This window comes from Pecten maximus, chromosome 12 (genome assembly GCF_902652985.1).
Source record: "Pecten maximus chromosome 12, xPecMax1.1, whole genome shotgun sequence".
NCBI lineage: Eukaryota > Metazoa > Mollusca > Bivalvia > Pectinida > Pectinidae > Pecten > Pecten maximus.
In genome coordinates, this window is record NC_047026.1 from 21,603,946 (window position 1) to 21,618,914 (window position 14,969).

General features: G+C 37.9%; 2 protein-coding genes across 3 annotated transcripts in view; one reads left to right on the top strand and one right to left on the bottom strand.

Annotated features, from left to right (window-relative positions):
- LOC117339345 (5-hydroxytryptamine receptor 4-like) overlaps positions 1–14,969 on the top strand; it is a 99,370-nt gene that overhangs the window by 20,616 nt on the left and 63,785 nt on the right. The window lies entirely within an intron of this gene.
- LOC117338923 (uncharacterized PPE family protein PPE24-like) lies at positions 6,568–8,122 on the bottom strand. Its single transcript, XM_033900288.1, has 2 exons — positions 8,095–8,122; positions 6,568–7,307 (listed from the first exon to the last, which is right to left on the bottom strand). Exons 1-2 carry the CDS (start codon positions 8,120–8,122, stop codon positions 6,568–6,570), a joined length of 768 nt encoding a protein of 255 aa, XP_033756179.1.

The following is a 14,969-nucleotide window of genomic DNA, read 5'->3' on the forward strand; positions in this document are numbered from 1 at the left end:
ATGCTCTGCACGTGCTTTGTTCGTCACCCTTCCCAGCATAAGAACGTTTAACCGGGTAACTTTAAACATGGTTTGTTTGTTTGTTTGTTGGGGTTATCGCCCCGTGAAAAGCCAGGGTAATTTTTATTCATGTTCTCCTTGTAGTAGTTGTTTACTACCTCACTGAAAAAACATACGGGAGGCCCGTTGCATGTCACACAGACCAATAATGGTAAAGTGTCTCGCCCAAGGACACAAACACGATAGCCGAGACCGGCCCGTGTCTCAGCTTTTCGAGAAACACAAGGTACCACAGGGAGGGAGCGTCTTCACCCAAGGTCACGTGGCCTACGCTCTAACCGACTGAGCTATCGCGGTCTTCTTTAACGAATATGAAAAGGGTCCAGTTAAAAAAAGTTGGAAAAACACTTTCATTATCTTATACTTCATGTTTTTTCTTCTCCAATATAGTGCCTATTGGTATGATATGCTAAACGCAAGTTTGCTGCCATCTAAGGTCAATGGTGTTGGTCATGTGTTTCAATACGCACACTTTTACTTGTGGTGCGTCAAATTAGCCTGGTCAATATTACGTCACTTGTATAACTTTACGTCATACGTATCATTTATGACGTCATATGTACACGTGGTTGTAAGCCAGGAGGGCATTGTGTGTGAAAACATGAATCACTAAGACGGTAATCGATCAGCAAAAAAGTAAGTATTGTATTTTAGGTAAATACTAATTGTTGATTATCAATGTCGACACCATTGAAAGTGTTTCTAGAATTATCTTTGTCCTAATCTTGTGTGGGAATTTCTTTTGGCAAGGATTCGATGTCTGCTAAAATCGGACTGATTTATGGGCCCAGTTGTTAAAACGGTGAATAGCTTAATAATCTAATTAGCGAAAAAACATATTTCTACTTTACTGCTAAACCTTAATGCGTGTATTACTTAAAATTAGCAGGTAGGAAGAGACCGACAAGTCTTATAATTTCATGAAATTTTGTCAAATTAGTTTTACCAGAAATAATTTGATCAGTATTTTAAAATTGTTATTAAACTGTGATAAACCTAATCAGCTTTTTAAAAACTGGGCCCTGATTGCATTTTTAAAAGCCCTACATTTGACAGTAATTCAAGCCAATTTTATCGGCGCTATATGCAATAATATATTGCAATAATGGAATAAAGGCTATAAAGGGTGAAGTCTGTCTACCTTCCAATCCATAAAGTTTTTTTCTTGTGTTTTTTTTCCTAAAAAAGAAAACAGTATTTTATAGCACGGACTTAGATAAACATCAATGTCTGTGATCATAAGGGATATAAGGTTACTCTCTAAAAAGTCCAGAAATATTTGATAACCATTCCTTAGTAATTGTGAGTCATTAAAACAAGCATTTTGCTGATAATAGCTTATTTATTTGAAAGTGTATTTAATCCTTCACAATCAGCCTGTTGTCTAGCTGGAAGCATACAATTTGTTTTTATAATGATAAGCTACTTTTTTTCTGAAATTACTTAAAGTAAATATTGATGCTGTGTGTGGCACGCAGTAATATACCTATCTATAGATAACTTGACTATATATATATTTATAGACAACACAATAATTATTGTGCCTTTAACTTTATCAGATATGTGAAAAGGCATCTTAAGTTTCAATAAAACTCATGAAAGCAACATTTTCCAAATAGATTGAAAAAAGTAATAATCTTCACGACACTAAACAATTCTTTTGTATCATATGGAGAACAAAAGTAATCAAAATTTAAGCCCATGAATTATGAAACGATAGTTCTTTTGCAGTGTATGAAAAAAAAATCATATTGGATTTTAATCTTCGGAACATTATAAATTGGTTAAATCTTTTATAATGTTGTTTCGACAACCACATTTTACGTGACGATAGTCCCTGGGTGGTCGGGTGGCGCAGTGGTAAGATACTTGTCTTTCACCTAGGCGACCGGGGTTCGATTTCCCTGATCATACGTGATGATAGGTATGGGGGTCACCTTCCCGGCCGCCTGGGTTTTCCATGGATACTCCGATTGCGATCCCTTCCTCAGTAAGGACCCCTTAAGCACTCCAATTTGGGCCAATAGGAGCGATGAATATAAGTAGATTAAGCTGTTTTCGCATTTGTTGCGTAACTTTAATAAATACTAGCCGCGATGTACCGCTCGGCTAGTTCGGTCGGCTGAGCGTTAACGAGAAAGCCGGATGTCTTGGGCTCGGTTCTTAGCGGAGGCAGTGCATCAAATTTATTATTTATATACTCTGTTACAGTTGAAACATGAAATTAGACTTTAGTTTCATATCCCTAATTAAAACACAAATGTTTTTCTTGACGGTAATAATTAATGCTGATCTTATTAGGGTAGTTGAGTAGAAATTTTACACGAGTGCCCTTTGCTAAATTACTGGCGAGTTCCTCAATATTTCACATCAAATAAAAACGAAAGTACATGTTAATTGTTGTTTATTCTAGAAAGTACAGCACAAATTCGTGAAAACAAAATGTTCGCATGCTGAACATTTTTTCTAGCCGTGCATGTAGCGATGTGCAATGTATGTGGTGTCGTTGATGTTTGGCTTGCTGCGGCTTTCGTACTCAACGCTTGGCGTCGCTTCGAAATTAAACGAGGGAGAAATGGTAAAATGAACTAAGGCAGGTACGTTCAGAGAGTTCCGAATGAACCCAGCCGACGGCTCGCAACATAATTTATGTAACGGTTTTTGTGTTATTATGAATTATACAATGCAACAAAGGATAATTATGTAATTATTGGGAATACGATCAAATACGATTGTTTATGATTGGTTAGTTTGTTTACAGTTACCGGTTTATTGTTGTCTTTTATGCTCAAGAAATTAATGTTTTACTTACGTCAGTAGTGTTATGCTGTTATTTATGTACAGAGGAACTCAGGAACACGTAACACGGGTATATATATAGGTTGTTTTTTTATTTGAATTCACGTAAACATTTAGTATCTGTTTCTGTAAACACTTAAACAAGTTTACTATTTATAGCCGCGTCGAGGAAACAGTCCTAAACATAAAACAGTTAAACAAATATTTCCTAAAATATTTTATGTAAATACACTGTTATTAAGTATTTTATCAAGACCTACATAAACTTTGAATATTGCACTTGTTGCACTGCGAACAAGCTGGTTACTCACGGATGCTAACCCCTTGCAGCGTTTTGGCCAGTGTTCGATTCCTGGCAATGACATTCAGATTTCTAACATACTAGATATGGTGTCTAGGGGAAAAGATTTCAGCTCACAAATTGTAAACATACGTACATGTACAAGATAACTAATTAGTACGTCTGGTGTTCTCAAATGAGAGGAAGTCGACAGAATGACTCTCCGACCGCGCCAAATATTGACGTAACACTGTGAAGAAGTAGCGTTGACGTCTGCCAATGACAATGGTCGATTCGCTATATATATATATAATGTCTGCTTCTGGCGGTGAAATATCGTTTTTCTCACGTGGCTCGCTGTTTTCGATATCATGTGATTGAGTCTTGCACCTGTATCTCATACATCACTTCCGGGATTAAAGATCGAATGATTGACGTTCGAAATTATTTATATCAGAACATACATGTACATGTTATAATCAAATAAAGCAAATTCCATTAAATAATACAGCAATGAAGTGCCTCTCCTTGTGAATTCTGAATTCACACAAATATATTCGATAGAGAAAATAACATTTAATGGATCTTAGTAACGCAGACTGATGCTGAAAAAGAACAAAAGAATTTTGTTTATTTTTTTTTTAAATAACTGGAAATGTATTCTCAACGTTATACCAGGAATTGACTTTGATCAAATTCTTTCAGGTTCTTTAGCCTAAACGCATTTGAATGAATCTTATTTGTCAGATACAATGCCCTACTGGCCGATCTTTTGATAGTATTAAACTCTTTTGGGATTTATAACCAACCCTACCCCAAGCATAATGTGCGGCGTTCGTTGGGAATGGAAGCCAAAAATGTACTTAGCGATGCACAAGCGAGGAAGTAAAATTATTCCAGAACCCATCAAGGAGAGACGACCTTGGTTTTGGCGCTTACGGCGACTGGCATGCAAAATAATATTTGGCAACTTAGTTGTACAGTTGTACTTAGTGGGTACATACATGTATACTCAATAGATACGGCGGTGACTTAGTGGTGAGAAGGTGCCTAGTAGTGTGTGATATATGACGACCAGGAAAATCTCGGTACATTACACAATCCAAGGCCGTGATGATTTTTAAGGGCTTGGTTTATCGTGTATAGTATGTTATTGGTATCAGAGATAATGCTGATGCATGTATCAATGGCTCTAAGTTGTAATTCCATGGGTTCAAGGTCATTGCTTGTCAGGAATGTGTTACATTTGTGTCTAAACATCATTAAACTTATTTTACAATTGATTATATAAAATACATTGTCAAGTACCTGAATGTAGTTTTGTTTTCAATTCGTTTGTTTGTTTGCTGGGTTATGTTCAGTGTACACTCTTAGTGCATGTTTTATGTAAGGTCGGTGTGTGTTGTATGTAAGGTCGGTGTGTGTTTTATGTAAGGTCGGTGTGTGTTTTATGTAAGGTCGGTGTGTGTTTTATGTAAGGTCAGTGTGTGTTTTATGTAAGGTCGGTGTGTGTTGTATGTAAGGTCGGTGTGTGTTTTATGTAAGGTCGGTGTGTGTTGTATGTAAGGTCGGTGTGTGTTTTATGTAAGTTCGGTGTGTGTTTTATGTAAGTTCGGTGTGTGTTTTATGTAAGGTCAGTGTGTGTTTTATGTAAGGTCGGTGTGTGTTGTATGTAAGGTCGGTGTGTGTTTTATGTAAGTTCGGTGTGTGTTTTATGTCAGTTCGGTGTGTGTTTTATGTAAGGTCGGTGTGTGTTGTATGTAAGGTCGGTGTGTGTTTTATGTAAGGTCGGTGTGTGTTGTATGTAAGGTCGGTGTGTGTTGTATGTAAGGTCGGTGTGTGTTTTATGTAAGGTCGGTGTGTGTTTTATGTAAGTTCGGTGTGTGTTTTATGTTAGGTCGGTGTGTGTTTTATGTAAGGTCGGTGTGTTTTATGTAAGTTCGGTGTGTTTTATGTAAGGTCGGTGTGTGTTGTATGTAAGGTCGGTGTGTGTTGTATGTAAGGTCGGTGTGTGTTTTATGTAAGGTCGGTGTGTGTTGTAGGTAAGGTCAGTGTGTGTTTTATGTAAGGTCGGTTTGTGTTTTATGTAAGGTCGGTGTGTGTTTTATGTAAGGTCGGTGTGTGTTTTATGTTAGGTCGGTGTGTGTTTTATGTATCAGTCTGTATTTTGTGTAAGTTGGGTATGCGTTTTGGGGGAGGATTGGTTCTTTCGCATTAGTTGCCTCTAACGCACATGCTGTGGACATCGGCAGGCTATTCTCTTCTCTCTGTACACCATGTAACAATATCGTACGTGTCAATATATACGAATATTACTTTACTATCGTATAATTATACTTTATGTGTAACGAGAAAACATCTCTTCAATGTAGACATAAAATACAACTTAGTGTTACGTTTTAGGCACATCTGACTATCATCCATTCGGAACAACCTTGGCATATCTCGGTTACAATTAGTTTATGGTGGTGAAACATTCATCAGCATTATTGTTACGTAAGATTTTGTAATTAAATTTCACACAGTTTTGCTATCTTATAAATTATTAGCGCCAGGTTTTATGTGAGATGAAAAAAATAAATCTGATTTCCGTTGTGACTGAATAAGAAAAGTTGTGTTATGCACGTGTCTACGTGTCAACAACCGGAATAAAGATCATCACAACTTGATCAATATGCACGTGCACAGTCGAATAGAAGTCGAATATATCCGGCTGTTGTTCCACACTTGATCAATATGCACGTGCTCAGTAGAGTAAATCCGGGCTGTTGATCTATACTGTATTAATATGCACGTATACAGTAAAATATATCCGTGCTATTGTTCCACACTTGGTACATACGCACGTGCAAGGTACAATGTAGTACATACCCGGGCTGTTGTTCTAGACTTGATTGATATGCACGTGCTCAGTAGAATACATCCGGGCTGTTGTTCTAGACTTGATCAATATGTACGTTATCAGTAGAATATATCTGGGCGGTTTACAGTGACAAAAAAAAAAAAATTAATAATAATCAATAGGATCTTTATAAATGTAGTAGCACCTGGCAACATCCGGACTGTGATATAGAGTTCCTTAATCCGAACAATTTACAATGGAATTATGCATAATTAGACTGTGTGCTATGCAATGTCATTGCTTAAGTGTACTGAAGAATCTTGTGAGTCAAGACAAGTTACTATTAAGATTCGTTTTCCCGATCTAAAAACAGTGGAATTCCATTAATCCGGACATCACGCTACACAGAACACTCCTATGACCTATGTATAGTAGAATATCGTTATTCTAGGAAATGGAATTTCGTTAATTCGCATATTGTAAAGTAGAATTCCGTTGGTACGTACTTACTGAGTAAGAAGAATACCGTTTTACCTGGACAGCCTAATCATTTCGTTAATCAATAAAGTATAACATAAACTATCTATTATCTGACCTTTGTCAAGTAGAATGGAGTAGATCCGGAGAATGCAAATGCAATCACGTTAAACCGACCTTTGATATCCATTGACACTGTTGGAATACTCACTCCAGGAATACTCACTCCAGGAATACTCACTTCAGGAATACTTACTCCAGGAATACTCACTCCAGGAATACTCACTTCAGGAATACTCACTCCAGGAATACTCACTTCAGGAATACTCACTCCAGGAATACTCACTTCAGGAATACTAACTCCAGGAATACTCACTTCAGGAATACTCACTCCAGGAATACTCACTTCAGGGATACTCACTTCAGGGATACTCACTTCAGGGATACTCACTCCAGGAATACTTACTCCAGGAATACTCACTCCAGGAATACTCACTCCAGGAATACTCACTTCAGGGATACTCACTCCAGGAATACTCACTCCAGAGATACTCACTCCAGGAATACTCACTTCAGGAATACTCACTCCAGGAATACTCACTCCAGGGATACTCACTCCAGGAATACTCACTCCAGGGATACTCACTCCAGGAATACTCACTCCAGGAATACTCACTTCAGGAATACTCACTCCAGGAATACTCACTCCAGGAATACTCACTTCAGGAATACTCACTCCAGGAATACTCACTCCAGGAATACTCACTCCAGGGATACTCACTCCAGGAATACTCACTTCAGGAATACTCACTCCAGGAATACTCACTTCAGGACGTTTGAATTTATGAGCTAATCAGATAATAAAATACGTTTTAATGTAAATACCTCTTTTGTTTTATGATGAAATTTAGGAATTATATCTGAAACCTTCCGTATAGCGCGAACATATGTCACAAAAGCAAGTCTCGTGGCATTCGAAGGAGTATGATGATACGTGTTTGGCAGGTTTTGAACTAAAATAAATGAAATAAAAAAATAAGAAAAATAAATAAAAATGAAATACAATGTCAGTCTCTCATGATGTTGATAAATTGCATTGTACGTGTACACTGGTTGTAGGTCAATTGCATATAAGACTTCATATAATATATTTTCTGACGTCTGAGTTGAGTTGTGTTACAAGGCATCTCAAAGGAAAAGTGCAATTTAGACCAAGAAAGGTTTTTCTAGACTTAAAGCTTTTGAATTACAATGACGGACTGCATATATCGGGAATTCCAACATAGATAATAAAACAGACCAATGAGCCTTCCGGGAAACATGACCAGTGTTTCCAACCCACGGTCTACACACATTATGTAATATACATGTATATTAATATATTACTTGATGCATACAATTCATCTATGAACCACAGGTGATTGACTTGAATTTCCAATCCATGGTCCACACACATATGTAATATATATATTTTTATACCACTTGATGCATATAATTAATCTATGGACCACAGGGGATTGGTGCGAATTTCCAATCCACGGTCCAAATACATGTTTATGTAAAACATATATAAGCCACAGGGGCTTGGGACATAGTCCTAATTCATCGTCCATATACATGTATATGTAAAACTTACATATAAGCCACAGGGGCTTGGCACACATTCCAAACTCATGGTCTATGTTTGGTTTGGTTTGTTTTTGTTTAACGTCCTATTAACAGCCAGGGTCATTTAAGGACGTGCCAGGTTTTGGAGGTGGAGGAAAGCCGGAGTACCCGGAGAAAAACCACCGGCCTACGGTCAGTACCTGGCAACTGCCCCACGTAGGTTTCGAACTCGCAACCCAGAGGTGGTGGGCTAGTGATAAAGTGTCGGTACACCTTAACCACTCGGCCATCGCGGCCCCTCATGGTCCATGTACATGTATATGTAATAATATAAATATACATACAAGTACGTGTATATAAAGGCCACTGGCGCTTGGAACGGATTTTTCAACTCACGGTCTATATGTATGCATTATTGTCGGGTAACTTTAGAGGTGTTTGGATACGGAAACATAGTCATAGCCCTTTACACGTTTTAGATAGTGCACATGATAACAAACCAACCTCAAGTGGGTTGAGAGTGCAATTAGGTTACGCAATACGCGTGCAGCCCATTTTAAAACTACTTTTTTATTAGAAAACTAATTCATTTAAATGTCTTTAAAATTGTTATCGTACAGACTCTACTCCTCATCGTCGTGTGTCTGCAGTCAATGTCTATATAATTACAATGTAAATATCAATTTTGATTTGTTATTTTTTTCAAAGTTTTTTTCAATGCTTCTGTTGCGTTTTCTTTTCACTGTGTGGATTTTTCTTCCATCGTGGTACGTGTATACCAACCATGGAACGCTATGTAAGTTTATATCAGTGAATATTTGTTGCATATTAAGCCTCGATTTCACTTATCGGGGCGGTAGTAGCTTGTAAATTGCTGACGAGAGGTTTTACGTAATCCTACATTAAAAACTTGGCAGAAGTTGACTATGTTTTTAAGGGCACTTGATATACTTGCTCAGCTGAATATGCTGTGTTTTTTTTTTATTTAATTTTGTAGTAATCAAGGATTTCCTAACTCATAATATTTTTTTCTTCTAAAAACTTTAAAGTCAAACATTGATCCATTTGTATGATACCGTATATTGCAATTTCAAGGCCAAACACAATCACAAGCTAGTTTAGATTGTTTGGCCTTGAAGGCAATTTTCACAGAAAATATTCTCGCTGCCTTGAAAAGTGTTATTTAAAAGATACACGTTTTTTGTTCATTCACCATGAAAGCAATGCTTTCTTGAACGCCAGAAGCGATTTTTGTTTTGACACTTCGTGATTGTGATACAAATATAAACTACAAAACAAATTAAAACAGGGTATTTCTTTTATTTAATTTGTTGTATAAATATGCCGCCTGTGTCGTTTCTTTACACTCATTTTCATGTAAGCTCACGAAACTAATGTTTCAATAGTTACACCATACAACAGATGTCTGCACCTGTTGGGCGTTTTCATTTATTATCTGTGCATATGTGGCCTCAAACAACTTAATATTTAGGTAATTCTGGGATCGTGTAAAGCCATGATCTGTAAGTCGTATAGACATGATCTGTATATAGAATCTCGGAAAGATATAAAGTCTGCTCACAGGATCTTGTGTAGGTGTAGTCTGTTCACTGGATCTTGTGTAGGTGTAGTCTGTTCACTGGATCTTGTGTAGGTGTGGTCTGTTCACTGGATCTTGTGTAGATGTGGTCTGTTCACAGGATCTTGTGTAAGTGTTGTCTGATCACAGGATCTTGTGTAGATGTGGTCTGTTCACAGGATCTTGTGTAAGTGTAGTCTGATCACAGGATCTTGTGTAGGTGTGGTCTGTTCACAGGATCTTGTGTAGGCGTAGTCTGTTCACTGGATCTTGTGTAGATGTGGTCTGTTCACAGGATCTTGTGTAGATGTGGTCTGCTCACAGGATCTTGTGTAGAAGTGGTCTGCTCACAAGATCTTGTGTAGGTGTGGTCTGTTCACAGGATCTTGCGTAGGCGTAGTCTGCTCACAGGATCTTGTGTAGGCGTGGTCTGTTTACGGGATCTTGTGTAAGTGTAGTCTGTTAACTGGATCTTGTGTAGATGTGGTCTGTTCACAGGATCTTGTGTAAGTGTTGTCTGATCACAGGATCTTGTGTAGGTGTAGTCTGTTCACGGGATCTTGTGTAGGTGTAGTCTATTCACGGGATCTTGTGTAGGTGTAGTCTGTTCACGGGATCTTGTGTAGGTGTAGTCTGTTCACGGGATCTTGTGTAGGTGTAGTATATTCACGGGATCTAGTGTAGGTGTAGTCTGTTCACGGGATCTTGTGTAGGCGTAGTCTGTTCACGGGATCTTGTGTAGGTGTAGTCTGTTCACGGGATCTTGTGTAGGTGTAGTCTGTTCACGGGATCTTGTGTAGGTGTAGTCTGTCCACGGGATCTTGTGTAGGCGTAGTCTGTTCAATGGATCTAGTGTAGGTGTAGTCTGTTCATGGGATCTAGTGTAGGTGTAGTCTCTTCACGGGATCTTGTGTAGGCGCATATTTAATGTTGGTTCTTTTGTGTGCAAGGCCTGTGCACAGGTCGTTTTGTAGGCGTTGTCTATTTTCAAGGTCTCTTTCTCAGGCGTGGTGTGGGAGGTTTCCTTTCTTGTTCCTTTTGCGTACGGTACGAGAGATCTCGTCTGTACATGAAATCTCGTGAACGATTGATAACAGAATGAACTGTCTGTATATACACGTGGGTTGTACACGAATCAATCAACATATAATATTCTGGCTACAAAATTTGAAATAAATGGGAAAATACATATTTCACAAAAGCCATTATCTCATAGGAAATACATTGCATGACAGTCTGAACATATCCCTGGTAACAATAAAACATGTCAATTCTACTTTGTGTTGTATCAAAGAATGCGATTTATTTTACACATTCAAATGGCTTGTAGTTATTCATGTTTCATAAGCCTACAGTATGTGTCGTCATAAATCTTGTTTCTGCAAAATCCATTAAGAGAACACGGCAAAATGCCACAAATTTATCCATTCCGCCAGGACAATGTCGCTGGCAGCACAATACTTCGGTGTGACAGCACCCCTCCTTGTTGCTATCCTTGGCGTGTGGCACACCCGCGTGTAATACAGTCGAACCACGACACGTTATCTCGAAGTCAGTAAAGTCGTGAAACAATTTTATCATTACTGTCGGAACTGACAATTTACGTCAAGTTAAACAGGATATTTCGAGTTACCAGAGTTAGAAAAAGCGAAGTTTTATTGTTATTATTTTTTGGAATGTACCGCGCTTCATGCGTAATGATTTCGCGGGACTGATACACGGGATCACGGTAACTTATCAGATAGATTCAAGTCCAGATTCGTCCAAAAAATATATCCAAAGAGACAGTATCAACTTACCTTGCTATCGTTACGTCATGTTAAAATTGTGACGTCACTACATTTCATTACATTACCAGCCATTGTTTTATAATGTAAATCTTACCATTATTGTTGTTGTTGTAATCAAGAAAAATATTAAGCGAAAACTAAAACTTTGATTATATTTCCGTCCGAAAGTTTCCATGGACTATTTTTCCAATGTGCCAGGATCCCGAAACGTGTATACAAGTGATTACTCTTTGACTGTCGTTATAGGGAGAATAACTAAAAATGACATTTATGGACAGGTTTCCTGGGTATTACTTAAGAGCCTTACATTTTTGCTTCTAAAATATGAATTAATTAACCTCGTTCATTACTTTCGTTTGATTCTCGTTGAATGGAATTGATAAACTCGTTTAATAAAATCAAAATCACACAGTGCACACAATACTAGTGTAAGACCATTAATGCAATGCAATAATTAGATTATCAGAATCATAATCAACATAGACAGTAGCCGGTATAATTTGATCAATTGATATATATCTTGCTACTTAAATAAATGTCACTTGACATCACTTTGTGCACGTTTCATTGTACTTTGACAAGATTTGTACATGTAGATTTCCCTAACCGACATGTTTTTTTTATCTGTAAACAGCAGTTCTTTATGATAATAACAATGCCAGAATCCACTTCCTTCGTTTATCTGTTTGTTCTATTGCTGTATTCGACGTCCTATGAACAGCCAGGGTCATTTTGAGGCGGATTATCCTGGTAAAGTGATGTAGCCGGTGGCTACCTCTATTGAAGATCAATATCTATGGGATACATATGATCTAGATACACACATTTATGGCCTTATTATCTTCGTAAACTCGGTCAAGGATTTGTGTTTCGTAGTTGATGAAAGAGATACTGCCATACCAGAATTATGTCGTACTTATAAATCACAAATCCACATTTGTTTTTTAATCTGATAAACTCTTCACTCTCACCCCGTATCATTGCTATCGATCCATCAAAGAACACCGAAAGCTGTACACACACAAATCCTCTAACAGAGACGCACGGCTCTTAATAGGTCTTTCATCATACTTATCGCTATCAGAATTATTCTTAGTTTACCGTTTTAGACTAGGACAATGTTGGGGGGCTCCGTAATCACTCCTAGCTCTGAGTCGAAAGTGTTCTTTGTGATAGGAAACTTCAGTTTACACAACACAAGCGTGACTTTATTGGACATTACTCCCGTAAATAAACAAATGGCATTTATTTTTGGTAGAATTCAGCGAACATCTGTGTTTTAACATTGGAGTTAAAGTGGTTATCAGCCCACTAAGTGACGCTAGTTGGTACTGTCTCGTTAAAGATAAACCAATGTTTATATAAACAAAGCCATTTCCTAAAACCGCTCATAGATGGTGAAAGTTCGGGAAAAATAGGGCAGAATACTTGGTAATAACATAGTATGATGTTCATGTAAAAACGTTTTCTGACAAAAATAAATTCTTCATTTTGACGCTTGAAAATGTCCACTCATGATACTAATATCTGGCGGGACAGAGCGTAGCACAAAGTTACTTATTAAAGTAGCTCAGTTTTTGGGAAATAATAGTAAAAGTGAGCTGACGTACAAGTGTAAATACACAATGGTTTTATTTATGAATTCTATAACGATTTAATGATAACGTGTTTATTTTTTCGCACTTAATCCACACTTAAAGAGATTATCGCAATGGTGATTTAGCACAATCACAGCACTTGTCTTAGAAAACAATATACTGGTTTGATTCTGTATTGTTTAACGTCCTATTAACAGCTATGGTCCTTCGAGAACGACCTCCCCTTGCGTACGAGAAGTCTTCCTCACAGGAGTGAACTGTTCAACGAAAGCCCAAAGTGAGGCAGTGTCTAGGGCGACATTATGAAGAAGAAATCTGTTTAGAAAGAAGACAAATGACGAGATCCCAAATTTCGTCGCCTCTTACGACAGGTGCAATTCTTACGGACCTTAATCGTGTAATTGTCCGTTGTTTATATGTCAGGTAACCTTATCATTACGGAATGGGATTCATAGTTCTATGATTGGTGGATTGGGTGGAGTTATATACAAATAAAAATACAAAATGAAAGTTAGATAGGGTAGATTCATGATGGATCAGATCGCAGCATACAGCTGTTTCGTCCTTCTAGGTCATATCAGTGACGCCACGCTAATGCTAACGGCGTCCAGTGGTGATACCTACATGTATATGTTGGAGGAAGACACACTCCTACACATCGCTCAAAACATGGATATGGGCCATGAACTGTTTATTATTTCTAGGGCTTGAAACTGTACGAAAACCAAATTATCTGAAATTTCAGTGAAATTAAAAACATTTAATGTAACCTTTCAACACAGACAAGATAAATCAACTTTGTACCACGCCGAATTACGTAATTCTAGAAACTGATCGAGAGGCACGCATCCCTGAAAACACGTGTCACGTGACGGTATGATAACCCGGTTAGGTTTAAAATGTGTTGAATGTGTCAGCTGCGAACATTTTGTTAATAGCACGTGCAATACCAGTACGTTAAAGTGACCAGAGGTCGCGATAGTTCAGTCGGTAGAGCATCAGATTAATGGAACCGTAAATGAAGATCGAAGGCGTGTGCTTCAATTCCTACTCACAGAGATTCGCATTTCTCATAAGTTGATATAATAGACCGGGTAGTGTTGTCATAGTTGTGTGTTTGCGTAAGACACGATTTCTCTGGATAACAAATGACAGCCTCTTGTGTGTTGTTATGTGAGGTAGCCACCGGCTACTACAGGGATACCCCTCTCAGGATGTGTCTGGCGTTTGACGGCGCCAATTTTAAGAACAATGCAAACAAACAACACAAGTCGACTGTCGACAGTCATTCTTTAATTTATTAACCGTAGTTTTTGTTTCCAGATGTGTGTAAAAGACGGCTTTGGTGGTTTAAAAAGGGATGGATATTTTTGGACTTCTAAGTGTTTTTCTAATTTTATCCTTTCACCAAACGGTTTCAAGAGTAGAACAAAATTACCGCGTTCAAGGCTTGGATGGCAACGCTATCCGTCCACGTTTAATTTGCTGCCGCCACTAACAAAACGTCACGTAAATCTCGCGAGACTACTTCGCACGTGTTAGTTGGCCGATTATTCCCGAGTTGCACGTTACGTGTTCTATTGGAGGATATAATCTTTAGTCCGTTTTATTAAATGTCGACGTAGGAAGGAATTAATGACCGCAACGTGTACACGCGAACATAAATATTGGAGGCCATTCTTAGCTTTTTCGCCGTGCCTGTCACGGAAAGTGTAACATCTGACTACATTGTATGTCAATTTTGCTGTCTGGATCTTCCTTCTGTAAAAAACTTATTTACCTACAAAGGAATATTTTCCTTACAAGCTGTCATTTTCGACAAAGGACCTCGTTTTCATACAAAGAAGGACCTCACTTTCCTTCAAAGGAATATTTTCCAATAACGAACTCAATCTTTTTTATTCCATTACCTATACAAGGGTATGCCTTTACTTTC